This window comes from Octodon degus, unplaced genomic scaffold (genome assembly GCF_000260255.1).
Source record: "Octodon degus isolate 3935 unplaced genomic scaffold, OctDeg1.0 scaffold00221, whole genome shotgun sequence".
NCBI classification, from domain to species: Eukaryota; Metazoa; Chordata; class Mammalia; order Rodentia; family Octodontidae; genus Octodon; species Octodon degus.
Genome location: NW_004524797.1, coordinates 3501669 through 3516689, shown reverse-complemented (window position 1 = coordinate 3516689; position 15021 = coordinate 3501669). Strand labels below are relative to the sequence as shown.

At 40.3% G+C, this 15021-nt stretch overlaps 1 protein-coding gene across 2 annotated transcripts in view; it reads right to left on the bottom strand.

Annotated features, from left to right (window-relative positions):
* Positions 1–15015, bottom strand: part of Tmeff1 (transmembrane protein with EGF like and two follistatin like domains 1) — a 133477-nt gene extending 118462 nt beyond the window's left edge. The window contains exon 1 of one of the 2 annotated variants that reach the window (XM_004645228.1): positions 14766–15015. In XM_004645228.1, the coding sequence (XP_004645285.1) occupies positions 14766–14952 (187 nt within the window). In that variant the 5' untranslated portion in view covers positions 14953–15015. The remainder of the gene's footprint in view (positions 1–14765) is intronic. The other variant, XM_023705449.1, reaches the window with a different exon arrangement.
* Positions 15016–15021: the final 6 nt, after the last annotated feature.

The window sequence follows — 15021 nt, the reverse complement described above, 5'->3', positions numbered from 1 at the left end:
ATAGCAACTGTATTAAAGCAACTGAACAAGCTAGGCATCGTGGCACACACCTGTTATTACAGCACCCAGGAGGATGAAATAGGAGGATCACTGCATAGACCCTTCCCTCCTGAACTAAATGCAGACACCCTGTCTCACAAAAAAAAAAAAAAAAAAAAAAAAAAAAAAAGAGGAAGAAAAACAGTGAGTGATTTTTCTTCATTAAAAGTTTTTGTGTTGAAGCCAGGCATGGTGGTACATGTTTTTACTCCCAGCACTCAGGCGGCTGCACCAGGAGTATCACTGCAAATTTGAGGCCAGCTTCATAGTGAGACCCAGTCTCAAACAAAACAAACAAAAAAAATTCTGTGTTAATTATTATTTAATGGAGGGAAAATGCACACCCCAGAAACAGTTTGCTATGTAGTGGGTAAACCATTCAGGTGTCTGTGAGAACCAAGTTCACATACAAAGTTCTCTCCACCTCTTAAAATATTTGCCCTTAAAGTTAGGTGAGATAAGGTATTCAAATGCAACAATTCCCAGAATGAGTAGGATCAGTGAAAGACAAAGATCTGCTTTCTTTCTTCAGGTGTGACTTAAATTCACAATGAATCTGAGAGGCACATATCTCTAACCCTGAGTTATGTTTTCAGTGATATGTGCCTCTCAGATTCATAAGTGTTGATTTTAAGTCACAGTAAATCAAGAATCAGAAAATTTGGGAGCTGAAGCATAGTTCAGTGGTAAGAGTACTTGCCTAGCACACATGAGGCCATGGGGTTTGATCCCCAGCACTCCAAGAAAAAGGAAAGGAGGAAGGGGAGGGGGAGAAGGAGCGGGAGAAAAAAATTAAATTTTCTTCAACTTGGCTACTAAATTAACCACATTACAATATTTATCTTCTACTATGAAGATGAAAGGGAGAAAATAAACTTTACTTAATATTTCATGATATGAATCCAAAAGCAGTTTACATTAATACAAAAAGCATTAAGAGACTAAGAATATATAGCTCAGTGGTAGTAGAACCCTTGCCTAGCATACTTGAGGCACTGGATTCCAACTCTAGCACTGAAAAAGGGGGCGGTGGGGAGAGGTGGAACTAACAGCAGAAATGACTAAAACTTCTCTAAGCTATATTTAACAAAAGAGATTTCACATATGCCACACAATTATCTGACTCTGATATTTTTCATTCTATCCTGGCAGCCACTGCCAAACCACCCTCTGTTAAACAACACTTTGATCCTGTCAATCCACCACCCCCACACGTGCAATCTTCCCCTGCTGCCTACCATCAATTCTAAAAGCCTTGTCAGGATGCTTCAGGCAAGGTGACAAGGACAACTACTGCACTTTAGAAAGAAAGACCTGGATCCCAAGCTGTGTATATTAAAGGTAGCCAGGATGTTTCCAGACCCATCTAGTCCTAGCCAAAGATCCTAAACTATATATAATACACTCTCCCGCCCTCCTATTCTGAGGTCAATGAGCAAACCTATGTTTCCCTCTCCCAGGTGCATAAACTGAATCTGTTATGTGGTTATGAAAAATGATGAAACACCTCTATATTTCTTAACATGATACATCAAGGTCTTCTTAAAGGTAGATTTTTTTTTTTAAATGTGTAACAAAACTTTAGTGCCTATAAAAAATCTGAAAGGTATAAAACAGCAAATGAATAATTATCTCTTGGTTAAACTCTGAACTTTCATTATTCCGCATATTTCTGAACTGTTTTGAGTTTTTATAGTAATCCTGTATTACTTTAAAATAAGATAAAGGAGCCTGGTATGGTGGCACATGCCTGTAATCTTAGTATTTTGGGAGGCTGAGGCAAAAGAGTCACAAGTTCAAGTCACACCTAGGAAACTTAAATTTAGTGAGACCTTGTCTCAAAAAAAAAAAAAAAAATTAAAAAGATTGGGAACGTAGCTCAGGCAAAGGCCCTATGTTCATCCCTAGTACTATACACACAAAAGAAAAAAAATCAGATGAAACAATATGAAAACCTTAAAAAAATACTATGCCAAGAAAATGAAATCATGTACAGAGAGACCACATATTTTGTGATTCTATTTATATAAAATGTCCAGAATAAGTAAAGCCATAGAGACATAAGGAATGAGGAGTTGATGCTTACTGAGATTCTTTTTGGAGCAATAGAAATATTCTCTAATTAGATACCAATGATGGTCACACAGTAAGTGAATGTACAAAAAACACTGAATTCTATACTTTAAAATGGTGGATTTTGTTATATGAATCATTGTCAAAAAATAATTTTAGGGCCAGGGATAGAGCTCAGTGGCATAAGTGCCTGCCTGACAAGCAAAAAGTCCCGAGTTCAATCTCCGAGCCTGAAAAACAAAATTTTTAAACCAAGTAAAACAATCATGGACTTTTTTCTGAGTGGGGGGCTGGTGCACGCTGCCTTAGGGGCCAGTCTGGCAAGGCATGTGGATGGAGCTGGAGATCGAACCCCAGTCCCCTGAGCCTGACTGCGTTTGCATGAGCAGGAGTTTAAACAACTGAACTAACCCACACAGGCCCCCCCAATCATGTACTTATACCTTTAAAAAAAACTGAAACAAACAACATATGAACAGACACAATAATTTTATGTTTAGGGACATACCCTGACACTAGAATACTTCAATCAGTATCTCCTGGCACTTTCACCTATGTGACCTTAATAATTTACCACTTCTGTGACTATAAATGTGGACAATAACAGCACGTCTCTTATAATGCCAGAGGGCATTAAAGCAATGTGTGACACATTAGAACAGTGTGTGACACATGTTGAAGTGTTGGGTACTATTTTTATAGCATGGGTGTTGAAAAAAGGTAAGGAAAATAAGCACTTGAGCCAACTGTGAGAGTACACACTGGCAATTGTCTCATGTGACCACATGTGTTAAAATTTTTTAGTGGAAATGCACACATAGGTACAGAATGAAGACTAAGACCCACTGTGATATGAAAAAAGCAGGATATAAAGCTATTATACACGTTAATTATAATCCCACTTGTTCTGCAAAGTAGAATGTACACATATATACTTTATGATGTTTCAAGTGCATCCAACATACTTCCACCAAAACCATTTTTAAATTAACAATTGTAAGCAGAAAAATGCCTTCCAATTCTACTTCTAATGTCTGTTCTTTAGGGTCTGTACACTAAGTACAAAAAAAGATACCCAGAGCCCAGGAAACTCATCCACAAAAACAAAAATCTATGTAGCAACCTGCACATTGGCACTGGAGAACCTGGAATTAACTTACAGAAACATTTCTGAAAGACTTCACAAATTCTGTGCACTTGAAAGAGCTTCAGAGTTCAGGTTGGTTCCAATTTATTAACTGTATGATCTTGGCCAAGCACCTGCCAAGCACTAAATCTGAGAAACTCACATTCCCTGGAGTTTTTAAAAATTAGGTATAACAATCCCTCATGAGCAGAGCATGGTGGTATACATCTGCAGCCCCAGCACTCTGGAGCCTGAGGCAGGAGAATCAGATCGCTGTCAATTTAAGGCCAGCCTGGGCTGCAGAGTGACTTCAAGGCCAGTCTGAACTGCATAGTGTGGCCCTGTTTCAAAAAGCAAAAAATAAAATTAAAAAGTGAAAAAACAACCCCACCTTTTGCTAACTAATAAGGCAGGAGCTTAGGGTATAGCAAAGCAACAGGGCACCTGGGTATGTCTACCATGAAAATCCAGCACACACTCACATCCAAGACCTGAACCTAGCACCAATCAGGGAATGCTAACTTCAGTTCTCATGAGAAAGCAAACAGGTTGGCCTAGATCTAACTCTCAGCCTGAGGAATGGAAAAGAAAAACACCAGCCACTATTAAGCTGGTGTCCATGGAAGCTTCCTCAGTAGCCTGCTCTCACCCTGTAGGGTATACTTCTTTTCCTACCTACACCCTCACTCTACAGAACATTTTATTTTCTTACCTTTACTACTTATAATAAATATAAACCTTCATTACTTTTTGTACTTGTTTTGACCAATTCTTTGTTCAAAATGACAAGAACCTAGAAAGTATCTCAAGGAGGCCATAGCACCCCTCAGCCCTGATAACACTAGCAGCCAACCTGGAAGAGGTAAGTTCAGAAAAACACATGTAAATGCACAGACGATAGGTAAGAAAAAGAACACATAACATAAAGTGAGAAAGCCTTAAAGGGGAAATGGTTAAACTTTAAAAGCTGGACAATGTGGATATACTCTTCAAACTTTTCTGTTTGAAATTATTTTAAAAAGCTTTTAAAATTTTAGTAAAACTAATAATATGGAGATTGAAAAGTTAAGGAAATCACACTTCCTTTCCAGGAGTACAAGAATCTTTCACAAAATTTGTTCTCATACTAGGATGCACCTAGCTTTAACACAAAGACCTAGAAATTCTATATGACACATTCTCAGACCATAATGGAAAACCATGAAACAAGCTACCTGTAGCATCTGAATTCATGTGTGTTTTTTTGTTTTGTTTTGTTCTGTGGTACTCAGGATAGAACTCAGGACCTTGCACATATCAGGCAGGCACTTATGCTGCTGCACCATCTCCCCAACCCCTCATGTGTTTTTTGGTTTTTGGTTTTGTTTTGTTTTGTTTGTATTTTTCAGTAAGAGTCCACAGGATCTACAGGGTCACACTATGTAGATCAGACTCATAGTGATTCACCTGTGTTCAGCCTCCCAAGAACTGGGATTGCAGACATGTGCCACCATGCCCAGTCTCAACTGCCGACTCAGCATGCCCCAGGGGTGGGACCGGCATGGCATGCTGGGGATAGAAGCCCTGGCCACTGTGTCTGCTTAAACAGGCACTTTAATTTGCTAAGCTATCTGGCCATCCCGAATTCCTGTGTTTTAAAACAATGATTAGAGGGAGGACAACTCTCACCTTACTCCCCCCTGAAAATGCTCTGTCTTTTATTTCTTCAGGTGGACTTCAACTTTTCTGGGTGTTACCTCCTTCACTGTTATTCTACTCTTAGCTTGAAACCAATAGAAACTTAAGTCAGGATTTTAGAGGTTTCCATATTATTTATTCCTCTTAATTTACCAACAAAGCAAATTTTGACATTTTTTCTGTGTGTATTTATTTCAGTGTGTATTTTTTTCAGTAAAAGGATCAAAGGCCAGATTCCCATAAGGCAAAGACACCTACATATGATTCAGTGTCTGCTTCTGGTGGGGTAAAATAATGACTGTACAATCAAAACAAGCAAATAGAAATAATTAAAACATTTTAATCACTTTAGCTATTGCTGAGTATCCTGCATTTCTAAATCTTATTAATAAAGTACACATTACCTAAAAAAATAAATAAAAAATAAAACAATGATTAGAGAAATTTTATCATAAATGCCTCGGTATTAAAGAAAAAGAAACAATAAATTTAGAGAGAAAAAAAATTTAATGAAAGTAGTAATGCAAAACATGAAAAAGGAAAAATATGAGAAATACATTGGAGCATATCAAGAAAAATGGCAAAATCAGACATTAGCAGGGGAGGTAGAAAGAGAATTTAAGGAAAGATTAATGAGAAAGGAGAAAGAAGAAAAAGACATCCTAGGTGAAGTAGTTCCTGGTGTTGCTTTGCCACAACTGCCACTTGTCATTGATGATCTTTCTCTTCCTTTGGGAGAGTAAGAAGGTGGTATGTGGGGAAAAGAAAAGAAAACTGAGTAAAGCAGACAGTACAGGCAGGAAAAGTTTAGACAGGAAGAGCAGAACATACAGAAATAAGGATTTGCAAACAAATTGGTGGTTGTGAATAACAAGAGTAAATGGTGAAGGAATGTACACCAAGCTGACTCTCTTCCAAACAGCCTCTCCCCGCCAAAAGGAAGCAAATCACAAAGCACCCAACTCTAGCAGGACACCCAGTAGACAGGGCAGAAAATGATGAAGGGAAAAGGCTAGGTAGATGAGTGCCAACAAAGCAAAGAGCTCATTCCTCACTAGACAGCTCTGACTGTAGTAATGAGCACCCAAAGATATCAGCCCCTGAGTGTAGAGAAGGTAGAAATCCAGACTTTAATATGAAACCACTAGCTTTAGGGGAAGGTGGGAGTGTTAACTGAAGGTTGAACCCAGGGCCAGGGAACTAAGCATTTTTTTTTTAACTTAAACACAGAGCCTCTCCAGGGAGAGTTACTTGGGATCCTCCTGCCTCTCAGCCTTCCATAGTAATGGGATTGTAAACATGCAACACCATACTTGGCTTGAAATCTCCAAGTTTTTAATGGTTAACAACCAACATACCTTTTCTTAAACATTGTGCCAGCCAAACAGTCCTCTCTTGATTCTCCCTATCTCCACTGTTATCTTTCACTACGCAGCTATCTCTTTCCTTCGCCCTTTACCACCTCCAAACTTTGCTTTCCAAAACCACATCCAAATCCTTTAAAATCTTCCCCATCATTAGAGCAAATGCTAAACTTTCAGATCAGCTTCAAGGACCCTTCTAGTAATGTGGCAGCAATTTGGATGGCATCTCCTGCCTTCATCTCCAGTCTTGGGTAACAGTCCTAAAATACTGCATTCACTTTCTACCTTCATGGCTTTTCTGATGTCACTCCCTTACCTCTAGAAAGCCCTTCTCAACTCTTCCCAGTCACTAGGTTCATTCAGTCATTAATCCATTCCACAGAAGAGTAAATATTGGGGGCTGGGGATGTAGCTCAGTGGTGCAGCACCTGAACTGGCAAGCACAAGGTCCTAAGTTCTGCTCCCAGTACCCACTCCACAAAAAAAAAAAAAAAAAATGTATCGGGCAACTGACTGTCAGGCACTGTTATCGGCAACGTCCATACAACAAAGAAAGAAACAGACAAAAATCCTACCTACACTGAGTTGCATAAAGGAGATAGATGATAAACATATAGTAGTGACATGGCTACCACAGTATGGACAAGGGACAGGCAGATACCAGAGCCTTTAAGCCTGCTGGTCATTAGAAGTATGATTTTCTTCTCAGGCAAGTCAGAAACTTAAAAGCAGATTTTGCTAAAAACTATGACCATTCACACGGTCCTGCAGATGCCCAATAGGAGGCTTGACTTTCATTATCTGTCCTTTATTACCTTAACACTATGGTCAAATCCCTTCGGAACTCGCCATATAGGTACTGTATGTGAATAATTTAGGGAAAGTTGTCTAAAACACAGCAAAGCAAGATTGATTAGTCATAAATGTATATAATTTCACCTCTCTTCAAGACTGAGGATACCAAGAGTACATGATTACTTGGATTCCAGGAAAGGCAAAGCTCCTCCTGACTAAAAGCCACAATTAGTCCTGTTATGGGACCAGAACCACCCCTCAAGCCCTGAAGATTCCTGGGCCTAAAGACCAGGACTGAGACAATGGTCAACCAGATCCCTGGCCTACCAACTAATCCCTAAAAGCTACCTTTATGCTTTTGTGGGTGGGCCAGTCCAAGTTCCTTCAGAGTGTGCCCTTCCAGCTGCTCAACTTCCCTATTTTTTCTTACTCTCTTTTGCTAAAAACTGGCCTCATCTTTGTCAGCTCCTCAAGCTAAACTTCCTTACTATTTTCTCTTACTTTCTAATTAAAGCATTTTTCCTGTATATCTGTGCTTTAGTTGTACTTTCCATTATTACTAAAAGCAAGGACCCACTGTGACAAGCTAGTAACAATAGGTCACACAGGAAAAGGTGTTTTAGCACAAGAAAAAAACATGAAGGGGGATTATGAAGAGAGAAGGGGATAAAAGGTGCAGAAGGCTGCAATTTTAAGGTATCATTTGGAAGGTGACATTACAGCAAAGACCTCAAGGAGCCAAGAGGATAAATAACTGGGATGGCTGCAGGCAAAGGTAGCACCAACAGCAAAAGCCTCAGGCAAAAGCACACCTAGTGTTTCAAGATGACATTTTACCATCCTATAAAGCTCAGCCCAGTACCACTCAGCAAACATTCTGATCACTACAAATGGGAATTATTCATACCCCAAATACTGCTCTGTATCTTCCCTTCAGGTACCTTGTGCAAGGAAATCTTCTTTTTGAAAATATACAAGAATAACCGCTGATCAATCCAAAAAGCCAGTTAAAACAGATTATTTGTAAATGACACTGGCATATTTTAACTTCAAAAATACAAGCATACATTTATTTCCCATTGTAGCACCATGACCTTTTCTTTGAATATGAGTCTGCTAAATGCAGTTCCCTATCTTCTTAGATTAAACTTCAATGATAATTCATGTCATAAGGTTCCATGCTTTATATGGACTTATAAATAGTTTTAGTGTTTTCTGGGAAATCTTCTGAAAATTAGGAGGGTTCTCTTCCTCTCTACTTTGGTTGTCTTGACTACAAATTCAAATCATTCAAAGGCAATTCTTTTAGTTTCTTGACTTCATCAAATTTTTTCAAAGCATTTCACAAAAATGTTCTAGATCCATGTTTCTTGATTTGAGTAATATTTATTAAATTATACTCAAAAGTACCATTTTGCATTATAAGTAAAATGGGGAAAACAAAAACTACCCTTAGCAAGCAGAAAATGATACAGACAGCCTAGATTTACCCTACCACTTTGAACATCTACGTGTTTGCTGTGAAGAGTTGATCTGTATGGTTTACTAAGACAATGATTAATCCAAGATGTCAAAATCAAGTACAAATTACAGCAAAGGATTTGAATAGATTTTTCTGCAAACAAGATAAACAACACATGAGATAATGTTTGAAATTCAACCCCTGGGAAAATGCAAATCAAAATCATATTGTACTGATAAGACAATGTCACGTCAGCTAGGACAGCAATAACCAAAAGACCAAAGTGCTGAAGAGGGTGAGGAAAAACTGGAACCCTCATACACTGCTTGCTGGTGGCCATTCACAATAGTACACACACTGTGAAAAAGAATTAGGCAGTTTCTCACAATGTAAAATAGTTATTGTATGACCCAACAGCTCCACTCCTAGGTATTTATTCAAGACAGGGGAAAATAAAAGTTGTACAGCACCACTGTTCACTAGGTTACCAAGTTTTCTCTTTTCTTTTTTTAATTGGTACAGTAAATCAAACTCAGGACCTTGCACTTGCCAAACAGACACTGGGCACTGAGTTATATTATTGAACCTGTTACCAATTTCTGACCCCAAATTGGGGGTCTCTGAATTATGTAATAACAGGATAACAAGACCAACTAACAGGGGAGGAGAGTTTCAATTCCTGGCCAAGAGTACTAGAGAAGTAAGAAATAAGATAACAAACCAACTTCTCAACCTATTGGGAGTTGAAAGCTTTTAATATAGGGTAAAATAAGTAAGGGGAAGGGATAAACTGATAAAGGGAAAGAATAATCATGTCTTTTCTGGAATTTGAGTACCACCTCTTTCTCCTTTCATGGTTCCTTCCAGTCATCATCCTGGTAAATGGCAACTGTCACAGTGCTGGGATTATATCATTTAGCACGCAGTTGGAAATTACAACGAAGTTAAAATTGTCTGGTAGTGGCAATTGCCATAGATGCAACCAGTTTTCAGCCAGCCCACCTGAAAAGGAACCTCTGCCTACAAGCATATCTCAAAGATAAAATTATGAATTAGAAAGATTACAAAGTTTAGGCTAGCCTGGGCAATTTAGCAAGACCCTGTTTCAAAAGGTTAAAATTAAAAAAAAAAAAAAAAGATTGAGAACCTACCTCAATGACATAGCACTTGTTTAGCATGCACCTGGGTTTAATCCCTAGTACCACAAGAACAAACAACAACGAAAACATTAAGACAGAGTGATAGAAAGTAGACAATTAGGGACAGGTAACAATAACTGACAAAAAGTAAAAACAACCCAAATACCCATCAATGGCATAATGGATACACAAAACGTGCTACATCCATACAATTGAGTATTATTCAACCATAAAAGGAATGAAGTTCTAACACATGCTACTCCAAGAACACTGAAAATGTTACACCAAGTGAAAGAAACCACATACAAAGTAATTATTTTCTGATTCCACTTATATGCACAACCAGAATAGGCAAATCCTTAAGAGAAAGAATATACATTAGTAATGGAATAACTATTAATAGGCATAGGGTTTCCTCTTTCTTTGCTGTTTTTTTCTAGGATTCCTTTTTGGGGTGAAGAAAATGCTCAGGAATTAGTAGTGATGTCTGTCCAACTTTGTGAATATTCTAAAAACCAACTGAATGTACAACTTTTTGAAAATTCCCTGTTCCTAGCATTCAAAAATGCTTACAGACATGGCAGGAAAGCAGGCACAGATATGTGTAGCAGAAATTTTCACTAAATACATTATATATATATATATATATATATATATATATTGTTTTTTTAACATATTTGGTACAGGGTCTCACTACGCAGCTCTGATTCACAATGATCCTCCTGTTTTCTGCCTCACCAGTGCTGGGATTACAGGCATGCGCCACCACACCCAGACTTGGTCATTGGCTCAACACCCCCGGAGGCAGGGCCATGCAGTATGTGGTGCCTGGCATTGAACTCAGGTCCCTGTGCTTGCCTAAGCAGCTGCTTATCCACTGAATACATTTATATGGGGTTGACCACCTTTGTTAGAATATAAGGCCCTTGAGGGGAGAGATAATCTCTCATATATTTCCCTTACCATCTGATATGTTAGATTATACAAGCAATCAACCAATCAAGATTCACTAAATAAATTAATATTTGCATTTTATAAACTAGGGATCAAGAAGTGTCCTGACCAAGAATCCAAACTAATTAAAAAAACTCACTTTTTACTCCGCAGAATTCTGAGCCACCACTAACAGGACAATTTTCTCAATCTAACACTTATAGAACTCAGATTCTAACCAACGTAACAATCGAGAGGACTTGCCTCCTTAACTTCTCACTTCTGTAACACTTTTAAAACTATAACACTCTTAAAACCTTGTTCAAGTTCTTTACCTTATTGCTATCACCAAATGCCACTTACTGGTCTCAGTATGTTTAGTTAGATATGCCTCAAATGTTTAACTTCATCTGTTTTTCTCAGATACCCTAAAGCCAAATAGGACCACTGTTACAAATGAAAAAAATGTCATGGCTAAGGTTATCTGGTTTCCTGAGCTCAAAGTTCTGTTTTCTTCACAAATATCATGTATTCCAACCTTTTTTTTCCTCTCTCTTTAGATAGAGAACTTCCTTGTAAGAAATTTTTAGAGTTTTAGAAGTATAAATAAAAAGATAAAAATCAAAACTAACAGACAACCAACCTAAAGCCAGAATGAGTAGAATATTAGGAAAGAGGACAACAAAAAGGCTTGTTTAGAACAAGAAGAGATACACAAAGGATCCACAGCTAAGGTATGATGTAATAATAACCAAGCCATGAAAAGACAATGCAGCCTCATTCAATTTCATGGCATGTCTTCACCAAAGAGCCTGATCCTCAAGCTTAGGAAGGTTAGAATTCTAATAAAAGGGAGCTAACATTCAAGACAAGTAGTACAAATACAAGACATAGAGCTAGTTCAAAAGTATGCTCTTTCTTTCTTTTTTTCTTTTTCTTTTTTTTTTTTTTTTTTTAAGACAAGCTCTTACAGTGTAGCCCAGGCTGACCTCAAACTCATGGCAATCTTCCTGCCTCAGCCTCCCAAGTACTGGGCCAATAGTTGTGCGCCACCACACCCAGCCCAGTATTTGCTTTCTGTCAAATTTAACTTCATGAAATTTTTCAGATCTGATTTAATAACTGTGGGTTATTTATGCAATTTTGACAAGATGCCACAAGACCAGAAATGAAAGAATACATTCTCAATTTTCAAAAAAGGCAACACAGAGATCCAGAAAAACATCTATGTGTTACCACGCCACAATCTGACAAAAAATTCTAGAATGGGTATATAACAAATCTTTGAATACAGTCAAAAGAGAAAACTCCCAGCCACCACAGGCCCCTTACTAAGGCAGGCTGTAGTCTACAATGTTTGTGGGGTTTTTTTGTTTTTTTTTTTTTTGGAGGGGGGGAGTGTTTGTTTATTTTTTGGTTTTTTTGAAGGATTACTAAAATGGAAAAAAGGGAAGACGATAAAGACACTTACATAACTGACTCCAACAAGCCAATATGACAAAATCTTTTAATAGGCTAGTGAACAAAATTGAAAATGTTGAACTGCCAAAGCTAAAAAAATCTATTAAACTCAACTAAGAGGATGCATACCTGTGGTCAAACATCTGTTTGACTAATACACTAACATCAATGAATTCGGTAGGAAAACTTCAGTAAAATATTACTAAGTTTCATCCTTTTCCATAATCTACATAACTTCTATCAATTTAATATAAATTAAAAACCACAGACCTACTCATTACATCCATACCTGCAACACAGTTGGCTACCCAAAACACAGGTAGCCTAACAAAAATCAAGATCCACAAAGATCACAGTAGGCTAAAACAATAGTCCAAAAGCAAAAATGAAAATGAAAGGGGAGTCAAGACCAGCACCTAGATGATTCAAAACTACCAACAAGTAAACCTGTTTTACACAGAAAATATCTAGATAATAAAAGCTACCAAAAAACCAACACACCTAAAGACCAACATACAATCTCAAGTGGTATTAACAGATGTGTATGTATAGGTTATGTTCTCAAATTCATCAGTTTTTTGAAGTGTGGATTTTCTGTAAGTATTTTTCCCAGTCTTCATCTCTGAGACAGTTATAAGAGACTACAAATATTACTCAAAACTCTAGCTTTAAACCTAGAGTCATCCAAGTGTATCTCAGCACTAGAAAATATTTTATTTGATCGGCCTAATTTATTGATATTTAGATCAGACGAATATTCCTTGAAAGAATATTCAAATATTATTAAATACAAATCTCTTTTGTAATAGATGATACTAATAAAAATTAAGTACCTTGCCCCAAATTATGCAGATGCTGAGCAGGACCCCAAAGTTAGTGGCCATTTTCCCACACTATATGGGTTTCCAGTCCTCTTTCCTTTCTTAAAACTTCGCGCTAGGCACTAGTTAAAAAGCATACACAAGCACATCCATCACCCACTATTTTGCTAAGGACAAATTAGCTTATCAAGAACAAATAACCATGGCACATTTGCCCATAAAATATTTTGACATAGCATGATCACTTGTAAATTTTATTATCAATATTTGTTACAAAAAAGGCATGCTACAAATGGCTTTTATTCTTAAATATGTGATTACTTATGAAAGCACTATCATATTCCACTTACTATAACAAAAATAAAACATTTAATGGATGCAAGTGCTTTTACTATACATATGTGTCATCCTTAACTGTTCTCAAAACCCCTCTGCCCTTCCCCTATGTAAAAACTGTTAAAAGGTTCTAGGCCTTCAAACCTGAATAGCAGGCCAAGGCCCTTTTTATAGGATAGTATAACCTCTTGTTCCATCACTCCCCGAAAAAATAATGCCCCCTGAAAAACTCAAAAGTATAAAAACTCCAAGCGGACTCCAGTGGTCTTGTGTTCATCCTTCCTCCCCCTTCACCCTGAATTTACAGACCAGAGGAGGGCTGTGAATTGACAAAAGGCTAAGTTATTAAGGACTGGCTTATGATCACCAACATCTGCCAGCCTAGCTCCAAGAAAACCCACCCACCCCCAAATGAAACCCGGATGCCTCTCCTTGCCCCAGGGCCTGAATCCTCCGGCTCCTCTGGGACCCTTTTAGAAAGGAAAAAGGAACTTAACTCCCTAGTACCCTCCTTGCCAGTGCCAATCCATTAAAGCCCAGCAAGCTCTTTGTTTTCAACAGCTGCGGGAGGGCAGGCAGCTTGGTGAGAGGGGAAAGGTCACTCCCTTGCTCCCCTCGCTGCCAATCTCCAGGCTCTCCCGGCAAAACACACGCGCGCGCGCGTGCACACGGACACGGCATCATTTCCTCCCCAGCACCTTAATAATCCAGGGTTACACCTTGCTACACAGTGACACGCTGGGAGACTTAATTGCCTCGCTGTACACCCTAACCCCACACAATTTGATTCCCTAGGCCCCTGACACTGACAAACGGGGTTCACTCCAGCACTTTCATTCTTCTCAACGCACCTCCAGGGTGGCCACCTGAGTCCCAGACTTCATCCACATACAACACACAAAACCACAGGGTCCCTTCCTGAGCACTGAGCGCTACGGTCCCTCTCTACATCCACAGACCTGGGGACACTACAACCTCCATCTCACCTCTGAACCCTCTGGGACACCCTACGTCGCCAGTGGGCGTCCTCAGGACCACCCGTTCTCTTTAACCTCAGGACCCCTTTGAGACGGCGCCCTATGGAAGAGCCGGCCTCGGGATGTCAGTCTGTGCGCCTAGCACCTACCCACCTCCTACCCACCGCTCTACCACACATATACGCGCACACACGCACACACACACACTCACACACACACGCGCGCGCCGCTGCCCAGGGCCGTCCCCCCTCCGCTGAGCCTTCACAACAAAAACACACGCTCCCGGGCGCACACCCACGATCGCACTGGGAGCCCCGGCGGGCCGCTCCGCCTAGCGCCTCGCGCCTCGCACCCCGCACGCGGGGCCGCCCTCGCCCCGCCACTCGACACCCACGGACGCACGCACGGCCACTCCCCGTCCCCAACGCCGGTCCCCAAGCCCGCTCCGCGCCCGCGCCCTGCCCCGCGCCCTGGCGCCGGGCTCCCGGGACCCCACGCAGGGGTCGCTCGCAGCCCAGCGGCGGAAACAGAAGAGGGGTGTCCGCGGAGGGAGGGGTCCTACCTGAGCAGTTGATGCTCTTGCCTCTGCCCCCGGGACAGTCCCCGCCGCCGCCACCCGGGGGCTGGTTGGACGCGCGGCCGCCGGGCAGCGAGAAGGCGAAGAGCAGAAGCACCGACGTGTAGCAGCAGAAGGCGAGCGGCGGCGCGGCCGGCAGCCCGAGCGGCGCCTCAGCGGCAGCTGAGCCCATGACTGGCGCCCCTGGACGGCGGGAAACGCAGGGAGCCGCAGGCCGGGGGCATCCAGCCGCGCGCCAGCC